We start from the raw sequence: 21,956 nt of genomic DNA, 5'->3' as shown, positions 1-21,956 counted from the left end.
CTTGGCCAAAAGGCAAAATTCAAACACTGAGGCACAATCCTCCAATCTCTTTATGACACAGACATATAGAGTCACAGACTATACACTACTGTTCAGACAAGCGTCTTCACCTCAAACAGAAAATGAGTGATACCGATATGTGTTGTAGTTCACTCCCACAAACAGTACAGTAAGACGTAGGAAAGACATTCCAACTCTGTGTTTTCTAGCATTCAGATTCATCTAAAAAATTAGCTCATATACTGTAGAAGCCCTTTGTTTTGGTATTGTGATGATTAATTGTATTCCCTATTGTTTGTCGCAGCACTCATATATACTGATGACATTTTTGTGAAATATAAAATGTTTAACTAGGGACAATACAATAAATAATCTGTAGACTGTGCAATCTTGTTTTTGTTTTTTAGACAGATGTAATGTTTACACAGACAGATTTGTACATATGTTGAACTGATACCTAAAGTACTGTTGTCCTTGGTTTTAAAAAAATATTTCTCTATTACACCATGTATTCATTTGCTTAATTTCATAACATATCCATTGTTATGCTAGTTTAAAGCAATATGTGATTTTTGGGGGTTTCACATAATTTACACTATATAAGAAAAGGCTGTTTTGTAAACATATTTATGGCAATCCTCCAATTACATTTATAAAATGTCAATGTTACATAACATTACATAGCATGGCATAGAAACTGAAGAGGTACTGTGCAATCTGATAAGTTAAGAATGCTTTCTCAAAGCAAGAAAGAAAAAGCTTATACTCTCTGTGTTTGTGAGCCTGGCTCTTATGGCTTGTGGTCTCTGCAATCTGCACAAATGAGTGTGACTTCTCCAGAACCGGCACGTGCTGTCATGCACACTCAATGCTGGTTAATTTGTAGTTTTTTAAACCACCGGGGCATTTTCTCCCACTTGCGTTTTGCTTTCCCACTTTATTTTAGAGGTTACTGACCTGAAATTTGTGATTACACCTTGAGCGGCCTCCAGAGCACTCTAGAAAGTGAGTCTGTGAGTGTGCTCACTCCTTTCCCCTTTGCTTTCTATTACTGTACTGCCTCAGACACAGCAAAACAAAATGTTTTTTCCTTCCATTGTGTGGTGCCTGATCTCCAGCAGAGCAAGAAGACCCAAGCAAGCAGATGATAGATTGAGACCTGAACTCTGTTCATGCCATAAAGCCTAAGCATAATCTGGAACAGTTGAGTGTATTATCCTCTACATGAGCAGGTGAACCAGTGCCATGTACAGAGGAGGGAAGTGCTGATACAGAGTACTTCTAGGTATGCAGACTCATGGTTATACAAAATGTTTTTAGGAATTTAAAACATATCCAAGTAAGACATTGCAATAGTCCAGTCTTGACGCGATATCAATATTTCAGCATCAGATATTTGGAACAAGGATGTCAACTAATGTTACACAGGTGAAAGAAAGATACCTTTGCGGTGTTCTACGGTAATAGGCTGTGAAGCCCAAATCCATGATGACACATGACTGACCAAGAGGCAACATGTAAGCAGTAAAACATAAAGGCCCCAGGATATAGCCTTGTGGTACACCTTGAATAAACTGGACAATACTGGCTAGAAGGGCTGATTGGCCTCCTCTCATTCTCTAAACAGTTTATGGGAGACAAATAGGAGCCACACCCATTCTTAATTTTGTTTTACATTTCAAATATGATTTTATAATTTATAGTTATTTTTATTTCTAAGCTCTACACACGTGAGCTAAGGGTGTTAGGTGTCAGATAGTTAAACCTAAACTTTTTTTTATGTTCTGCTGCTGTTAGGTTTAATATCACAATATCTTTTCATAGTTTGAATATCACAATTGTATAGACACATAACATGCAAATACTGTACATACAGTAGGCATGTAAAACAAAATATATGTACACCTTCCCTAGTATATTTAACAAATTCTAAAAAGATGAAGGTGGCACCATCCAGCCATTTTTGGCTGGAACCTTTTCCAGACTAAACAAGAACATTGGAGTCAGAGCATACAGTAAGTAAGGATTTTGATTTGGAAACGGTTCAAAACACACTGAGGTTTAATCTTTCGTTCATAGTTATTTGTGTCAAAAAATGTGTTTTGAAAGTTTCCAATTTACTGTAATACTTGAAAGAAAATGACTTGAAAGCTCATTTCATCAACTCATTTCCAAGTTTTGACCTTTTGAACTCCATTCACACTAACTACACAATGTACAGTCATCACATTTTTGAAAAGGGATTTTTAACTAAGCAGTAATTATTTGGCTTCAAGGAGCTTTGATTAAACTATGTTTGAGTATCCTGAAAGTGTATTAGTTACAGTTTTAAGCAGTCAACATAAAATCATAATTGTATTAACGCAGATGAACTTGTTACCATTGGATTCATCCTGACACCATTCCAGCAGTATATCCAGCAAGTATACAAATTCTTTGTTTTCATATTCTTTGAATTTGACTTCTTTTCTCTGTGGTAAACTGGTAATGGTAATTTGCCTTCAAGGAACCTTAATGTCTAGTGTCATTTTCTATTGTGTTTTAGAAAAGAAGCTATTAATAATGTCACTTGACCTTTAAAAAAACTTGAAATAAAGCAATTCCAGATTTTAATAACATAATTCTAAGATAAGGTATGTTTAATGTATTGTCTATTAATAGGCGGTGAATAATGACATATTAAAGTAAAGACCAGTGGTAATGGTTAAGAGAATTTACAAGTAGCATCAAGTTTCTAATGGAATAAAATGCCAACTATACCATTGTAACAGTAAACTTTGAAAAGATTGCGTGATAAAGAAAATGATTAACTGTAATTTCAATTACAGTCATGTTACTAAAAGTAAAGTTTCTTTTGTGTCAAGATACAGTAACAATGTGGAAGGCACCTACTGGAAATGACGAATGTGCTCCAGTATTAAGGAGCACAGTGAGATGCACAGTACAAGTTGTACCATAACATGGCTTTGCTAGAGTTCAGTAGCTTTGGATCACCCACTGATTAGATAACCAGGTTAAACAGATGAGTTTCCTAGTTAAAGCAGCAACAGATTCACTATGGGCGTCTCTTGTGAGATCTAGGATTGGAGGCGTGACAGGTATTTTCTCAGCTGTGACTTTTCAGGTTGAGGCATGCTCATTGCAATTCTTTCCCCTTGCTCACTTTTCTTGCCAAATCCCTTAGAAGACATTAGGTTTAAATATACTGTAAGTGTGTATAGTGTTTTGTGCATTGTAATACTGTATCTTTAAACTTGGAGTGATTGAGAGTCCACAACTTTCCAAAGAGGAGTGTATTCTTTTTTATTTTAAGTCTCTTTAACCTGATAATAGTATGCTTTACTTGTAGCCAATTTTTGCATAACATAACATAATATCCTGCTTATAATTAAGCCCAGCAGCAACTGAAAAATGCTGCCCTTATCTTATGGAGTGGTCTAAATTCTTTTTTAAAAATACCCCCACTTAAATGGCTAATAAATTGTGGAAAATAGCATTGAGAGCTTAAATAACCTTATAAAGCCCTTTAACATAATTGAATTAGCCCATTTTAGAAAAATTGTGGGTAGAAATAAAATTCCATTTATAATGAACAAAAATAAAATCTAAACCATGCAATATTATAGAAAGTGTGATTGGAACTTTAATTTTTTAACTTAGCTTAATTAGATGTCATGCTTTCAGGAGGGTGAAATCTGACTTTAGCAACTGTAGAACTATCGAACTATACTGTATGCCAGTATATAGGACAATTATTTTTAAAATGTTTATTTTAAATGTTTTTCTGAGTTAATATTTATCATTGCACTGAATATCACAGAATTATGATTTGTCTTTACTAGCTATATAAATATGTAATGTTATAACTATACTGTATATTATATGTAGATATAAGCAGCCATTTGGTAGCAGTGAGTCCTATACAGTCTTGCTTTTGTTGCATTCCTTTAAATAAAATAAATGTCCCAAGTATTCAGTCTCATAATGGAATGATTGCCTCCTGACTTCAATATAGACTTAGAACAATCAAATTCAGAAAAACTCTGAGAAAACAAAAAGATGGCAAAAGAAATATGTGACCCTTTTATGTTTTAAAATAATTAGATCCATAAGTGCAAGTCCTGGTTTGTTTATTTCAATATTTGCATTCAGCACATGGTTCACATCTATGATCCTTCTATTAAAAAGGAAACAAAAGAAAACCTACAGGGGTGACACATTATGTGTGATTTTTTATGATTTTGGTTTATTTTTTATGCAAAACCTCACTGTTGACACAGAGTGGAGACAATATTTTCCCTCTTTCCTCTTCTTTTACTGCTTACAAACTGTATTGATATACTGTACATACTGTAGTATCCACAAAGTGGGAAACACCAGACCTGTTTCACTAGTCTGACTTGAATTCCATCCCAGAGGTGAAAGGCCAATGAACTCTCCAGTGTTTTATTTATTTCTGTTATGCCAAAAGATTTGAAAGCTGAAAATAGGCATATTTAATAACTGTCATCAGCAAAATAGCACAAGTTAGTCAACTTCCAGAGTAATATTATTCTTTACAGTTGTTATTGTACACATATATACTAGTTAATAATATTAGGATATAGTATTTTATATTTGGTCACAATTACATGGGTCCTTTTGGAGAGTTTTTTGTAGAGTTGAATTTCCCTGAGCATTAGTATTGATTTTCATTTCAACATACAGTTAAAATTGTTATTTTTTGCAGAACATAAATTTCCATAGGATGTCTTTTTTTCTAAATATATAATAATTTGCTTTCTGAATTTTATTAGATTAATTAATTTATGGAATAGATCCTGAGACATAAGATTTCTTTGTCTGATATATATTTGTGTAGTATATTAGTATTCTTTATATGGAAGATGTCTTTATCTGAAGCAACTCGCAGTTTTAAAAGGCTAATTCTCATAGTATGCAACAACATTATGCAATAAAAAAGTTAGAAAGTTACTAGATGTTGTTAAATATTATCTACAGTCTTTGACGGTAATCTGTGCAGTAAATGTGTTGTCTTCACAAGATTACACTGCAATGCAGTACGTACTATAAAGAGAAAGGAGGGCAAGTTGTGTGATATTGTTTCCAATATTTACACAAGGTCTGAAATTAAAATTTTGACACCCAAACAGCAGCGGCAGCTCTCCAGAGAGCGGCAGGACGGGGAATCTGGAGAAGGTGAAGCAGGTTGGAAAAGGAGACAGTGCAGTCCAGCAGTGCTATGCTACTGTAGCTCGCCTCACTGCGGGAGGCCTGGGGAAGGGAAGAGAGGAAATGGAGCAAGTTAATCCTTTATTTAGTCAGAGAGACATTCTCAAGCACAGCAAAGCATTGATCAATGCTTACCAAGAGCAGCATCTCACTTTTGATTTGAACCCATGGCCATCCTTGCCCAGATCTCCTCTCCACTACACCACATGCCACACCCCACCAGCAGAGGAGGAGGGGGGAGGAGTAGAGGGGCAGGAAGTGCAGGCAGACACAAGAAACAGGTGAAAGGAGGGAAGAGGGCAATGAAGGCAGAAGCAGGTGAGAACGAGCGTCTGGAATTGAATCCACATGGCTGAAGGTAGCCAGTGGAGAACGTGAGATAAGGGGCGCAGTGCGTTGAGAGAGAATGAGATAATAAGAAATTATTGTGAGCTGCAGTTAATGCTGATTGCAGAGTGTATGCCAACAAATCTGGCAATAAATGTGTTGTAGTAACCCAGTTTGCCACTGGAGCTCAACAGAGAACTGAGAATGTGTCTTGCGGACACAGTGAAAAAGCAAGGGTAAGTCCTTGCCAAAGAGCAGATAGTGTCTGTTCCGTGAAGGAAAAGACAGGTTCAAGGGTGACACCTATGTTCCTCACTGGAGCACGAGGATAAAAAGTGACGGAGTCAAACTGAGTTGAGATAGAGAGGTCAGATAACAGAGAACTGCCAGGTGAAAACAGATATGAGTCCATTCACTTTGAGATAGCCGGGGTATACTGTATTCAGTGTTGCAAGAGACCTGTACATCAAAGGATGGAGAGGAAGCAAGCTTTTCCTTTTAGTAAGCTGTTTTTTAGTCCTTAGTTTGTGAACTTGTTAAGCAATTCAAAATGAGTAAAATATTTATTATAAAATCCCCCGGCAGGGTTTTTTTTAAACATTTTTGTGGTTTGTCTGTTAATTACTGGTATTTTAATCTATAAAGGGAATGCTGATGTTGAATTGATTGTCTTAATTGTCAGTTGAATAAGCAAATGTTAAATATGTGTTTTGCTGGTCAGAATTTTTTTATTTTACTTCTTTTGACATGAAGTGAAAGTTTGTCTAGAATTATATAACTGTGAATTTGTAGTGTTGCTTTTAATTAAACTGTTAGATTTAATTAAGCTTTTCTGTTTCAATGCCATGCCATATGGGCAGTTTGATCAAATAATTATGAATCATTTAATTTAGTTTAATCTTTCTCCCATCTAATGATGCGAAAAGGAGAAATTCTCATCTATAATTAAAGAATTAAGGAGGCAGCAGCGATAGCCACAGCAGTGATAAACAGACATTAAGTTTTTTCCTATTCACTGTGTGACTTTTCTCATTTAAGCTGTATATTTAAAATAAAGAGTTTATAGCAAGCCAAAACTCTGCCTATTGACTTTCAATTAACAAGACTTGCTTTTAACTCCCATTGGTATACCTATAATTTAGTGCCACTAATAGTTTAAGCTCAGGAGATGAATGAGTGTTGATAAACTGCAAATGAATAATGACATCATTGTTACAGAACCTCAACACAGCTCTGCCTGTGCTCCAATTTATAGATTGCCTTGGGGTAACTGCATAACACGCTCTGCACCTGTACTTCTAATGTGCTTGAGGCTTCACTTACACTGCATTGCCTTAAAAAGAGAGATTATCTGACGCAACAATAATGTTTTTTTCTGAATAGTAAGTAAACTGTGTCTCATTATGACAGAGGTAAGTTATACTTTGGGAACTCTGTAAAATTATACTGAGCAAATAATAAAGTCAAATATAAGCTACAACCCTGAGCTATTGAATCTGTGTAATGCCAGGCTTTGGAGTGCTGAACAGAAGTTGTTTATTGACTGCTACAGTTACTAATGACAGGCTTACTTTTCAACATGATCTTAAGGACTTATAAATAGTCTCTTTAGGAAAGAGAATAGTTGTGAAAATTTATTAGTTTGAAAGCATTTCTAGGTTAGGTTATGTTACTTAATGAAAGATTGCCAAGTTTCTGAAGAAATACTGTAGATGGATTCCACTTTCCAGTGTAAGTGGGCTGGGAGTCAAAAAGTGACTTTCGAGAATTAATTCGGTTATGTGAGCTTTCAGGATTAATCAGCAAAATGTAAATATTTAACGGCAATCCAAAAGTTCAGGGTTTTTCTACCTTTTTTCTGGTATTTTCAGTAAATATTTATATATAAGAATACTGCAGAAGTTTATGACTTGTATTATGTAGCACTGTTTTAATTCCAAAAAGAATCATTCTGATGATAAGTATGTTTTAAAGGTTTCTACTGTAGGTGCTTCAAAGAATCATTTTTAAAAGAAGAAAAATGTGACATGGCATAACACATATAAATGCTTTCTGTTTTAGTGTGTTACAGAAGGGGGATATAGTCATAGATCTGTTCTTTTTTCACAAAAACATTTGTCATTTTTTAAGGAATACTGTTATTTTCTAGCAAATTGAATTTTCATACCACGTTAGTTTTGAGTAGAAAAACTGCTATTGATGACACTTCATTTAAGATTTAGAGTTGCATTCAGTGTTTTCTCTTAAAGCATATTAAACCATGATTAGAGATATTATTATTTTTTATTTTTTTTATTTAAATAATTGTATTTTAATTAGGTTATTTTAATGGAATCCTACAATACTGCTGTATATAATATGTGAACAAAGACGAAAAAAGTAACATTTATTTGTGATGTTAAAGGCAACACTATGGGTTGTGAATTATTCCATAAACCGGATAATAATTATTCCACAGACCCTGGCCACTGCACGGTTTTTATAAGCACAAATATCAGGTGCATTGTGTTTCCTGAGGAATCTCTGAAAACATATTAGGCAAAACTCTTCACAGAAATCTCCTTCACCAGCCCAAGAGAAACACTTTTATTATTATTTTATATTTTTTAGCGTTTCAAAATACCCATATTCTTTGATTTAGTATAAACTGTATTGTACAATTTTTGTCCCATCTGACAAAACTAAGATAGTCTTTGGGTCTTAATTTATTCTTACTTTTTGCAACATTGTTACACATTCTATAATATAAGAGTCTTGTACTCTATGAGGTGTTTATTACATAGCTCTGTCTTTCCCTGATGTTTATTTTGGATTTGTGTATCTGACTCCTTTAATTACGGCAGTGCTTCAGTGGAAGAGCAAATAAATTGAAATGGCAAAACATGTGAGATAATTAACACGTTATAATAAAGAATCCCAGTGAAATTCATTGCTCTAAAACTGCGGGGATTTATTACTTTTTTCACCACATTTATAAAAAAACAAAGCACAAAAGGAACAATCCACTAAATAATTCTCATGTGTCAATCGCCTCACGGATAATATAATCAAAAGGTAACACTGAATGCCCCAGATTAAAAAAGTTAATAATCTAATTTAACATTGAACTGATGCAAAAAACGTTTGTATTTATGGAATCATTACTACTAATGTATCAAAGGTAGTTGCAGTAACTGAATGTTGAAATATATTACAAAATAGCAGAGAGGTTGTTAATAACCTTTCAAATAAAAAAAAAAGTGTATAAAATTAAACAGTAATAATTAAAGAAATTAAATACTCACGAAGAACTTGTGGTTAACAGTATAACCATACTATAATTAGTTCCTACAGGAAAATGTTTCTTATTGTACAGGGAGTTTTTAATTTGTATTCTCCCCAAACTAAATGTGTATTTTGGCCAAAACACTGCTGCCCATGCTCCTGACTGCAAGGGACAACAGAAAGAGAACATCTAAGATATATGCCACTGCTTTTTCACCTTTGTTTGCTGCAGCCATAAGCGTTAAACTTCTCATGTGGCAGAAAAACAAAAAGACCCATAAATTATACAAAAAAGCCTCATTTTACACGTTTAGCAACCAAGACCCAGTGTAATATTTTTTCTCCTTGCTACTGTAAAAACCATATTAATGAGAACATCATTTTAGAGAACTAATTATTTCTATTTGTCTTGTGTCACACTTTCTAATTCTCCTATATTAACACAGCCTGCGTCAATTAATTGCTTTTCCAGTATTTGAACCTATTCCAAGAATGAGCTCACATGTATTTCCAGTCTCTTAGCTTTTGGGAGTGCATCTTGTCACAAATTCCTGGTGATGCTAAACATAGCACTGAGAATCTCTTTCCTGAATCCTTTAGCTTGCCACTTGATGTGTTTTGCAAGTTTACGTGACCCTGCTAGGAGAGATAAAGTTCTTTGTTGCAAGATTAAACATCAAAACAGTTAAAGTGAAATTAAAATTAAATGAATGAATCTCAGTGAAGCAAAAAAGGCAGTAATTAATGGTTCCCTTAATTGTCTTCATAAAATATTTGCATGGGCATAATTTGCATAATTTACATGTATTAATTAATCTTTCAAAGGAATTTTATGCTGAGAGAAGCCAAAAATTCCCTTTGTTTTATTTAGCATCTAATGAAATATTTATCTTCTTTAATGAACTTCTCATCTTGATTTGAATTAGAAAATGCTAAAGTTTTTACATATTTTAATGAGGGTTTTCTTTTATAAAAACACTATTTTAATGTGCCTGGCATCACAAGCTTTTTCTTACCAGGAAATCAAAGACATATATTTCAATTAGAAAATGTTCCTTTTTCTTTTTAACTGTTCCTATCAAAACAGCTTTTTCTTTAGCACAGACATGCTCTATATACTTTTAATTTGATTATTTTTTAAATAAATTAAAGAGTCGGATTGATTACTTAAATGACATATCCCTCACCTTAGTATTTTATGAAAGTATATCTGTTACACTACGTATCTTGCATACAATTACAAAAATAAATATTGGGACTGTAATAAAGATATTTTCAAGACTTTACAAATACACATCACATGATTAGTCTTTATGGTTTTTTACACTTTATGAAATGCTAATATGTATTAAATATATCATGCTTTTTTGTTTTAAATTTTCTGCCTATCTGTATCTAGTAAGGTTTAGTTGCTGCAGGCAATATTTAATTGTGTATATGTGCCGTTTTATATATTTTAAGTCCAGAATATTTGAAAAAATGGTTAGTCTGCTTTGACATTGATGCCCTGCCAAATATAAATACTGCAAATTGATACCTTTCATGTTTAAGTAATAAAAACAACCCCTCAAGGCAAGAGAACATGTATTCTGTGAAAAGTTGCACAGTATTTACATTCGTTTTAATTTACCATTTCAAATCTGCACATTGTTTAAGTTACAGACAATATGTTATTACTCTGTTATATTGCTCCACACTGGTGCAGAGAAAGTGAGTCATTTGGCAGGAAGAATAAATAATACTCAGAATACAGTAAAAAGAGTTAATGATACAAACCTTGATCAACTGTAACAAAGTCACCAGCATAAGACGTGGATTGTCTCATAAATTGAGCAGCATCCTTTTATATCTGTTGGTGGTTCATCAAGTTAATTGTTAACTAGATCAAGTTTATTGATTTAAATTGTCATCCTTGGCACAAAAATATAACACTATATAATACTTTCCAATCCTGGTCCTCCTGTCTGCTCATTTTCATTCTAGCTCAACCCATGGTTGCTTAATTGAAGAAATAATGGGATTGATTAGACCTTCTCTTTCTTGAATATTGTAGTTTTGAAGTTAATTGCACAGATTTATAGGTAAATTTAAAATCACTTACAGCTTCTGAGCTCAAAGCAATTAAACATGTATAGCTAGTAAATTATTTTTAAAAATCACTAAAAATAGTATATTATTCAGCCTGGGGTTCAATTAAGTTCAATATCTCCTCTGGAACACAAACCAGCTAACACTGGGGTGAAAGGGACCCGGGGTTGTGCAGCCCTATTTTAGGGTAATTGTGATATTCAGATATTAAGAAATAAGTGTCAGCATGCTCAGATTAACTTGAGAGGAAAAATAAATGTCATTATCAGTCCAACTTTTTGATGACACTATGACTACATCTTAAATGCTGAAATTCCCATGGCCAATTAAAGGATTATCTCATTTAATTGTTGAAAGTGATTACCATAATTTACTCTCACGCTTTCTGAGTCTAACATTTTCCTTGAATATTTTTTCTAGGATAATGGTAACAAAAAAGAAGTTTGGCAAGCTTTGCTTACATACTATAACTCTTTCACACCTTGGCATTTTCTTGACCTCTTCATTACTGTAGTACAGTCTGCATTCCGGTATGGAAGCTACTGTAACTCCATGCATTTTGCTATCACTGTTTCAGGCTGAAGCAGCTGCAGCAGAGTAGGATTAATTTTTGCCTGGACTCTGAACATACTGAAAGCACAGTAGAGTTACACACAGATTATTTTTAGCAATGACTTCACGCTATAATGAGTTTTACATAGAATTCCATAGTGTTGCTTCAATAGAAGTGGCCAGAATGCAATGCCTTAGAGATTCAGGTCTGCTTGCTGTAATTAGCCCTTGTGTTTGTCTTTTCCTGGAATGGCCTTTGTTCTCTTGACAGAACACAGAACAACAGTAGCCAAGTTCACAGGGCTGCTAAAAAAATAAATAGCAAAGATGTATATCTACTTAGAACTGGCCATTGAAAAGAAATACTTTCTGACTAAATATGCAAAGCTGTAGTTTTTTTTTATCATGCAGTGCAATGATTTATAGCTCTCCAGTGCCTAACTCGAGTACTTTGTTTTGATATTTGATATACAGTATAATATTAAATCAGTTACTGAAAACAAGGAATTACATTTCATATTGCCCTTCTGTTGTTAACTGGTCTTGTATAAACCATTAAAAAAACAAATCAGATTATATACAGTAAAACCCTTTCATGAAAGATATAGCCGAACATGGGAGTTTAAGTAAAACAGTTGAGGAAAAGTGCATTTTAAAAGCATGTCTGATGTGAACGGCTAATTGTGTCAAAGATATGTTAGGTTTTTACATTTTATTTTTATTCCCAGGCTTCTGTGAGTGAGACTCCCCATATCACAGACTTCCTATGCTTATCCAGACCTTTTTTGTTTGTACTGTATGTATCTTTCAGATCCTATCAACAAATTTTAAATTACTTAAAAATAACAAATGATTTTAGAATGAAATCTTGTCCATAATTAGGTATTTCCTCTGCAAAATATTCTCTCTGCTGTATGCTCTGTTCCCACATACTCGTTTGCTTCCATTTTGACTTCCCTTGTCGTCATGTTAGAATCTAAACAGCACATCAATCATCCAGTTTGTCATCACGTTTTTACATGTTTCCCTTTTAAATGGAATAATTTAGATGCGAACTTGAATAGAGGAAATTCTGGTTAAAGTCTGTAACAGTATTTTGTTGTTGTTCATAGCTAGGAAATGTAAGGGCAACATACATCAAACAAGCTTCTGAGCCATGCCTAACAGATGCTTTTACCAGCTTCAAATCAGAGAGCTGGTGTGCACTCAGGCATGCATGAATGAGTGTTCTTTGAAAATGGACAAAGCTCGTTAGATTACAGGTGTCTGGAGATAGTGTCTGGGAACAAGAGATGCTGTTTTCAATAAACCTACTTCCTTACAGGAAATGTAATTTATGTAGGGCTTCACATCATGAGTGCAATATTATGTTCAAACAAGCATCACAAGAAACATTTAAAACACATGCTATTTTTGTTCTTGCTTGTTGTTTTTACTCTGCCTGTTTTATTAAACATCATTGTGTTTACAGGATTTTAAAAGATATCCTTGTGTTACTGTTCACATTTGTTAAAAGATAAAATATTCATTGACAGTTTATGATCTTTTGTTTTGGATGTATGTAAAGGGTTAATGTATTAACCTGTTAACTGTAATGTGTTTATCGAAGAGACCTTTTAATTAAATTTGCTAACATCAGTTCAGTAGTTCAGTCAAATTCAAATTAATGTGATGCAATGATTTAAATATAAAGGGACAGCATACTTAATATTTTAGTGTTTGGCAATAACTCATCTGGCTGTAAAAATAACAGCACTGGCCCTAAGGTCAAGGTTGACAAAACCCCCTTTCATTTGTGAGGAATGAACCAGGGAGGCTGCAGTAAGGGCGAAGATGAGGTGAAGGGAAGGGGGACCAGAATCGTTGTGCACAAAGAGGTGCTCTGCAGGAGTACTTACTGTATGCATGAAAGTACCAGATTACAATTGGTCCTCCTACCAAACCTATGTTAGCAACCCCATGTTGTACTCTTCTACAATATACTGAATTGTCCATATAATGTAGTACTGTATGTTCTGCAGTATAGTATGTACAGCCCATTCTTCAGCATGATCAGTCCAATTTATTTAATTACTGGATATATTTACATATAAACAGTCTTACATAATCTGATTATTCAAATAGAAGTAACCTTTTCTCATTTATTCTATTTAAGTAAGAGATAGTGCTGTGTGAACATTGTTATTTCAGATAGATATATAGACATTTTAGACTCAATGAGTTACAATATATTTATGATATGAATATCAACTACATAGTCAGAGCCTCCCCTGCTGTTTTCTACTATTATAACATCTATTATATATATACTATAGATTTAGTAATACATTTTGTTATATATCTGTATAATTAAAATACAGTATCTTTGACTGTTACTGGTAAAGCTTCGTGTGGGTGAGAGGAAAGCAAGCTTGTCATTTGGCAATCTCACATTCACATTGATCAGAATCTCCTAAAATGCAATCACAACTCAAAGTACCTGAGCAGCCTGATATAAATGTAATATTTGTTAATCTATCACTTTTACAAAACAGCCTGATCTTCCTCAACAATATCATTTGTTCCTTTCTACAATTTCGTAAAGCTAGAAGATTACTTTTTGTGCGACAAAATATAGACATCTCAGGATTAACTATATTAAACAAAGTGACAACCACTTCAGTAGAAAAGCATATAACTGTTATTTAAAACAGGGCGAAATTCAGAGAAAAGAGAAGAAAAAATATTATACTGTACATAAAGCATCTTTAAAAAAAATGCACATCTGTTTCAGCAGAGGAAAATTATGCCTCTTTAAAGAAGAAGTTCAAAAATTAAAATAAGTTGTTTTCTTAATGAGGATTAATAATCACCTATTACAGTCTTATCACAGTAGTTTTAATTTTGGTTCAAATAAATTGATTGCAAGATTTGTAATTTTAAGTTCTTTCTTGAATTGTAATATTCCTGGCTTTGCTCTTAATTGAGCTTCTGTGAACCACTTGTTAATGCCCCAATTCTAGTACAGAAAACATGTATAGATTATATGTCTATTTGAGCATTAAATAAGAATGCATTTTTCTTACTTTTGTGGAGAGAAGATCAACTCCCATTGCTCCCATTGCTTTTAGAGATTGCAGAAGTGAGCTGAATTATTAAGTGAGCCCTTTTGTTCTGGGTAAAACAGCATAATACTATGGAAAACCAGTTTTTATTTTATCTGTAGTTGCAACTCTACACCTCTGGGAGCCTAAAATTAAGCCTACTGTACATATCTAAGCCTACCTATGTAGAGATGTAAATGTTTTCTTTGCTTTGCAGTCTTGCCTTTTTCCTATTATACTATGTCACTCTGAAATCAGATCTGTTTTACTTGTTGACATGCATATCAAAATGTCCTTCGTGTGAATGATATGGCTAAGCTTTGTTTTTTCTATATACTGTAGTTTGTAATTAGTCTTCAAGTGAATTGCAATGAACAAATTATCCTGGCTCTCTCATCCTGCGTAATTCTCTTTCGAGTGATATATTTTCATGTCATCTTCAATCAGTTCTATTTACTGCAAAGTTCTACTAAGCAACATTATGACAGAAACCTCACTCACTTTGAATAGGACGATTTGTCTCTCAGTTCAGAGATCTCTCGTTTTCAGTCTTGTACATTTCATTTAATCTAATAAAAATAGCAATAATAATTAACAAGCAGAATTTGTAAAAACTCTTACTACAATCATTTTCTTTAAAGGAATTGCATATGGTTTGTCTGTTTTCTTTCATTCTAATTCTTAACAGTATAAATGTGTATCCTTATACTTATTTCTATTTGTTTTTTAACAGATGGAAGACTTTTTTTGAAAACTACAGTGATGTACTGAGCCAAGAATGAAGATTCTTTTCCATTTAAATTTAAAAAGAAAAAAACTTTAAAATGAAAACAGAATCAGGATGTTTTGAAGAACCTTTCACAGCAATGTCACAGAAAGGACAAATCAGAGACCTTGTCATTTCTTAAGAAACCAGATGACTTTTGAAGATGTTCAGATGCTGCTCTTAGTGGCCAAGGAGGAGAGACTGATATGTAAAAAAGACTCTTACACATATTGCCAACATGAACTGAGTGTTGTGAGCCCAGGTATGACACCTGTTTTATGTGTGTAAAACCTCCTATTCTGCAAGCTGAGAACTGAGCACAGAAGACAGAAGTATTGGGAAGTACACGTGTAATATTTAAATAAAAATAAAAAATTAACCATACTCTTAAGTGGAAAAATTTTTATACTGTATTCATACCAGCAAGAAAGCTTCAAAAAAGGAACCGGATCAGATTTTTAACTGTTACAGTTATTCGCAAACACACAAAAATTCTTGGTTTGGGAAGGCATCCGGTGAAATGTATGATTGGACTGCATTCAGTAGAAAGAATCGGCTAAACTTTCATTTGAATGTTTTCTGAATCAGAAGAAAAAGCAAAACAATCCACTGTCTCCTTTTCTTCATTGTGTTTATCCCTGCTCAACAGTGAAGGGTGGCTTTTGAAAATAGTTAATAAGATGGTTTGTATATATAAAGTTATGGAAAGATGGTATTATGTATGCAGTAGATTTATTAGAAAATGAAACATCTAAATTGGATTTTTTGCTCCCCAAATATCATTTTACTTTCTTTTTGTTCAGTCACCTTAATGTCAGAAAAGCTGCCTTTCTCGTTTTTAAGCATGCAGGCATGTATATGTTTGTCCTGGAGTCATGGTATTGATGGATTTTTTGATGTCTGAAGAAATATAAAAATCTCCATTTTAACAGCCACTATTTATTTATAAAAAGGAAAAGAAGACTTTTTTGTGTTCGTGGCTGTGCTGTGATTCAGACATCAGATTTATTTTTATAACAATAACACACATCATTGTTAAAAATCAGCTCCAACTTACAGAAACATTTTATGTATTGATTGGCTGAAGTCTGTCTTCTGCCCTTGTATTTAGCAAGGTTGGTTTCTATGTAATTCTCACTGTTATTGATGAAAACCATTATGTTTTCACATTCTGTGCAGATAACTGGAAGTAAACCTATGACACAGAATTTAACTCTGTAGTGTAGATTTTATGTTAATTTTGCATTGACTTGTTGACAAGTTAACCCTTTGAAGCCTAAGTTTGACAGTCATGCCTTTTATAACAAGATAATAAGCATTTTATATTTAAAAATCTTATTACTTATTTATAAACTATCATAATTTGTGATTAAATTGCTGAGGGTGTGCTTGATTTGTCTGACTTGTGCAAAATGTTGGCAGCTATTGACTTTTAACTTGTATTTTTTTTTACTTATTTACTTTGTCATAATAAGTTCCAGGGGCATCAAATACAAATACACATGTACTTCAGACAACATGATTTGATCAATCTGACCTGGTGGAAAACAGTTCATTTGCCATATAATTTATTCTAATTAGGCTAACAAGTGTTCAATGTATTAAGTTCTAAATATTTTTATATGTATAAAGTATAACATATTACTTGCAGTTACGCACTGTAGCAAGATTTATGAGCATATTGTTCCTTTTTACTTTGTATTACAAGGCAGAAAACTATTAATATTTCAGAAATACTGATACAAGTTTTACTCCATGAGGAAGTTTTTTTTTTTAAATATTCAGTGCTATCTCCAAATACTAAAGTTTGTGTAAATGAGAGAACCATGCTTTATTCTTTCAAAATAGGTTTACTGCAGCTATTCCAAATTAATAGTGAAACCCATCTGCATCTTCTCTTCATTCCTTCAAAGAGAACACAAACATTGTATATTTCCTTTGTTACAGCTACTGTACTTCTGTTCAGCACAATGCAACACTATTGGTAAAACTCCATAGTTAAATATCATGAAAATCATGAAAGGTACTGGCTGGCTGATTTAAATATTGGGATTATTTTAGTCTTTAAAGGGTTAACACCTGTGTATGATAATGACAAGCTTTTTGTCCACTTTCTAATGAGAAAAAAATAGTATTAGTACCTAGTAGCACTTCGCATTGCTCTGCTCCTTGCATAGAGTTGACAGTAAGAGAGTTCATTGGGTTACGTAATGTGACCGATTCCTACTGCGAGAACAGTGTCACAATTTCCATAAAGAGGAGATTCAAACAGTAAGAAGAAGCTCTATTTTAAAGGATGAAGGAACAATGTCTGGAAACATTTCAAATTATCTCACTTTGTATCATAAAATTCATTTTTCAAGTTACTGTTCATGTTGCTTTTTTAATATATGTTAACAATATTAGCATCAGGCTGTCTTGTATGATAACAACATCGGCACTCTATGCAAGCCATTGGAACAGACCGTGCTCATTTTCACGTAGGACCTATGGAAATTGTCTATTTTTATCTATGTATTTAACGTTTTCTAAAAGTGAAAATAAAAAAGGAAAAAGGTTATTACAAATTTTGTTGTACAAAAAAAACTGTACAAAAAAGAAAAATCTGTTTTTACATCATAATTCAAGAATGCAAGGTTTTTTTCTATGGTAGCTTAGATCTATGAGTCCAGTTTCAATGTGAGAAACCACGTTTTACTGTATTTAATTTTTTTTTCTTTTCAACAATCTGCTAATAAAACTGTCTGAAATCTTAAGACTTGTAGCCTTTGTTTCACTTGATAAGACTTCCAGGCAATATATAACACATCATAGGATATTTGCTTTCTGTCAGTGAGGAACCCTAAAACAACAGAAGTCAGCTTTTTACATTGCTAAGAGAACAATAGCGTAGAATTTTTGATTTAACATGCAGCTGCTATTTTTCTATCATGAGTTACTGTGCTGAAAAATATCATAAAAGCACACTCTGTGATTATTGTTTAACAAGCACATTTTTTCCATATTTTTCTTGCCAGATAAGCAAACTGCTTCCATCTACATGATTTATTTATACACGTTTCAGAGTTTATGAAGCTGTTATTTTGCGCTTTCTCTGTATTATTGTAATATATCCATGAATTCAAGACTATAAGACATTGTGCTGATCACCACAAAGTGGGGTTACATTTGCTTTACCTGAGTGCATACAGTATGCATGGATGTATGAGCATATTATATTTCATGAAATGGACAATTATTTGTGCAATATTACAAATGTTACTTCAGATCTGTTACTCGTGTCTTCAGTGTGTGTTTGCAATTGCATGCAGACATTTTGTTAGAGCATGGGCCATTAACTCAACCTTGTTTAAGCTAATAGCTCTGTATTTGTGACTGCTAGGCTCAGGAATGTCTTTTTCATTTTTTCTACTACTTAAATCTACCAGTTTCTATTGTTTTCTGTTGAGATTGCTGTATTTATCTTCAAATCTGGATATACTTTCTATATGGTAACCTCCTGCGCAGGTGTAAAAAGGTATAATTGTTTAATAACCAGAATATGGGACAGAACTAACTGGAATAATCATGTGTTCAAACCTGTATTGACACTTCTTTGAAAAACATGATCAATGAATACATCTCAAACAGACTGCTTTCTCAAAAACAGGATGACAAAAAGTTTACACTGTACAGTATGACAGTTCTTCAGTTTGACAGGTCTCCCATGTCCTGACAAAAACACAGGAGGCGACAAACGTTGGCACAAACGGCACAAACGTTTTGTTCAGTTTTAAGTAGGATGTTTTGGTTTTCTTTGTTCTTTTGCCTTGATCTTCATAGTACAGTATGTGTTCAAATTTAAGTGACTTAATGGTGGGTCACACCTACTTATTCTCCCCTTATGCATATTCTATAAGTATGGAAGCGAGATTTGTACAGTAGCTATGAGCAGAGACATAAGAAACACACAGCTGGCAATATTGTTATGGTGTGTGAACAGAAAAGAACCGGCTATTCTGTTTTTACAAAAAGATCACCCATCTCATCAATCACCCATGCCTGACCTAATTGATTTAGTGCTTATGCAACAGTCAAAGTTACTCACAGTCAGTCATGAATGATGAATTAATCTAAATGACACTACAACATTCACTCAATATCCAGAATCCAGGTAAATTATTTTTCAACATTATACAGCCATGAACAGAGAAATATGTTTATTTTGATACTCAATATACTCTAGTTGCTTAAATGCATCGGTTAAAGAGTTTGAGTTTCCTTTATTATCCTGCTACAAGACATCACCCACTTATTTGAACATAGATCTGTTCGGAATCTACACATTTCTTTGTTTGGTTTAATATTATTATGGTTCTTTTAAGATTTATAAGCTTTTTAATTGTTGTAGATAAAAATTTTCATTCAGCATTTGTCATTTTCCACTACTTTCCGTATCTCTTAAAAATTTAACCTATAGATTATAGATGAAATATACTGTATATAACGATATGAGCTGTGATACAGGCCTGTATGAACTATATACTGTAGATGCCTGATGTTACAGTTTTTTCATAAGATATGGTTTTGGAAAAAATAATTCTCTGGAAACTATGAGTGATGTCATACAGTCAACACTTGATCCAGCAATTACCATTGTGACAACAGTTTTTACAATGACACTAAGATAAAAGAATCAATGTACAACAATGCAACTATCCTACCATTATCTATTATCTAACTTTCACCTTTATGAAGAATCAACATCTCCACTAGGGATATCATTTCAGATGCCATTAGAAGCAGATACTGTAGCTCTGATGACACTTGGCCATCACATTCTGTAAATAGTTTTAACTGCATTCATTTAAAAATCTGCTACGCTTCAGTCATACAAATATTGGCAAAAACATTATAAGTGTTCCTACAAAGACTGAGAATAAAAAGTCTGATGTTCAAGTGAGGACCTGCATCAGTATACAGTACATCAGCTGCAAAGCACACATAAAGGTTAATTTCACGCTGAAACGCAGGAAGAAGAAATGGGCATATCAGCTGTTCACACCTGAAAAAGGCTTTCAGCATGAAACTAACCTTCACTTCTTAAAAAAATTACGGTTTCACAAAAGCTTTTCTTTACCCTCAATGCTTTAATTCTAGTACTAGTTAGCTTACTACTTTTATTGGCATGTTTGCTAAAATCATCACAAAAACATGACAAAAACATACTGTATTTAGATTGTGCATTTTGTTCAATGTGGAAATCAACTGTTACAATATAACCTGAACTAGAAAGCCACATGACAGGTTAAACCTGTAAATAGTTAAAAAAGTTAAGTCGAAAGGGTTGTTAAGACACATGTATTGAAGAAGGAAAATCGAACAAGGTTTTAAGTTTGTTTAGCAGCGGTGTTGGATATTTAAATATACCTTGGGCATGAGTGGGTCAGAAGGAGCACCCTGACTAGACAGCTGGGGGAGACATCAGTGGGGGTTGTTTGTGTGCCAGTCGACCACCGCGAGTCAGAGATGATGGATCTTGACTGTCTTGTCAGTTGAATAAAACCTTCCTTTTAAACATTATTTGCATCTTCCTTCCAAGTTGTCATTTTTAAGGCAAGCAGCCAAGCCAGTCCCTTTTTTGTTTTAAATGTAGATGTTTAATTTTTAACCTGCATATTTCCCTTACAATAGGCATGAGAAAGTCATGAGTCAAGTCTTTGAAGTCAATGTGCATAGAATCAAAAAAGAAAAGGACACAATAAAAGAACTGTGCATTACAGTGAACATCTCTTTTGTGCACATAACTTTTCTGGATAATAGTATGCAGCTACGGTTAGTGGGATGTTGTCTTTGCTGTATTATTTACAATGGAATTTCTATTGAGTGATGGAGACTTTTTCTTTGCAGAAATGGTGATTAACAGCTTCACGCACTGTTAAATTCCAAAATCCAACCAAATGTACAGCAGGCAGGTCCCCGTATCGAGGGCAACTTACAATGGATACCAGACATGCAATAGGTGCATGTACAGAAAAAAAGATACAGAGGATGTGACAGATGCAGCTCTGCCCCTCTTGGAATTGAATCCTGGTCACTTATGATCAACTCTAACTTCCAAAGCACACAGTGTGGCTCCATAGACTGCAGTGTCGCAGCACCAGAATGTAGTGTAATTCCAAGGGGGTGATGCCACAGTCTTAGCAATGTTACATGTAACTATCTGAATTTCATATTGTTAGTGTACAGTAGAATAGGGAAATATATACAGTACACAATATAAGACATTCATAGGAAGAGGATATTATTTTAAGTATATACGGTAAGAGGATATTAAGTACTATACATCCAGTAACTGGAATATTCATGTATGCAATTTCATTTTTGAAATTTTTCTCATTTACAAATGGGCAACTCTATATCACTCACTTCCTATCACAGTTTGTACTAAGTGTTTGGAAATACAAAGGTGACCCAAGGCATTTAAGATCTCCTGCTTTGGTGGCAGTAGCGGGTAGAGAGGATTGTACCTGGGTGTCTGCTCAGTCACAGCAGACTCGGGTGCTGTACATCCAGAGAAGCTGTGCAGCTGCCAAAACCCACAGCCGTTTTATTAATGGGTCACAGAGATGTGTGAGTTTGAAACAGGTTTTTCACTTATTTTG

The 21,956-nt window shown here is 33.7% G+C and overlaps 1 protein-coding gene across 10 annotated transcripts in view; it reads left to right on the top strand.

The window, feature by feature from the left end:
- Window positions 1-18,068, top strand: part of LOC102690903 (dachshund homolog 1) — a 183,290-nt gene extending 165,222 nt beyond the window's left edge. For all 10 annotated transcript variants that reach the window (XM_069178789.1, XM_069178788.1, XM_069178790.1 and 7 more), the window contains one exon: window positions 15,280-18,068. In XM_069178789.1, coding sequence (XP_069034890.1) covers window positions 15,280-15,317 — 38 coding nt within the window. In that variant the 3' untranslated portion in view covers window positions 15,318-18,068. The remainder of the gene's footprint in view (window positions 1-15,279) is intronic.
- Window positions 18,069-21,956: the final 3,888 nt, after the last annotated feature.

This window comes from Lepisosteus oculatus, chromosome 15 (genome assembly GCF_040954835.1).
Source record: "Lepisosteus oculatus isolate fLepOcu1 chromosome 15, fLepOcu1.hap2, whole genome shotgun sequence".
Classification (NCBI taxonomy): Eukaryota; Metazoa; Chordata; class Actinopteri; order Semionotiformes; family Lepisosteidae; genus Lepisosteus; species Lepisosteus oculatus.
This window is presented reverse-complemented; position numbering and strand designations above follow the sequence as displayed.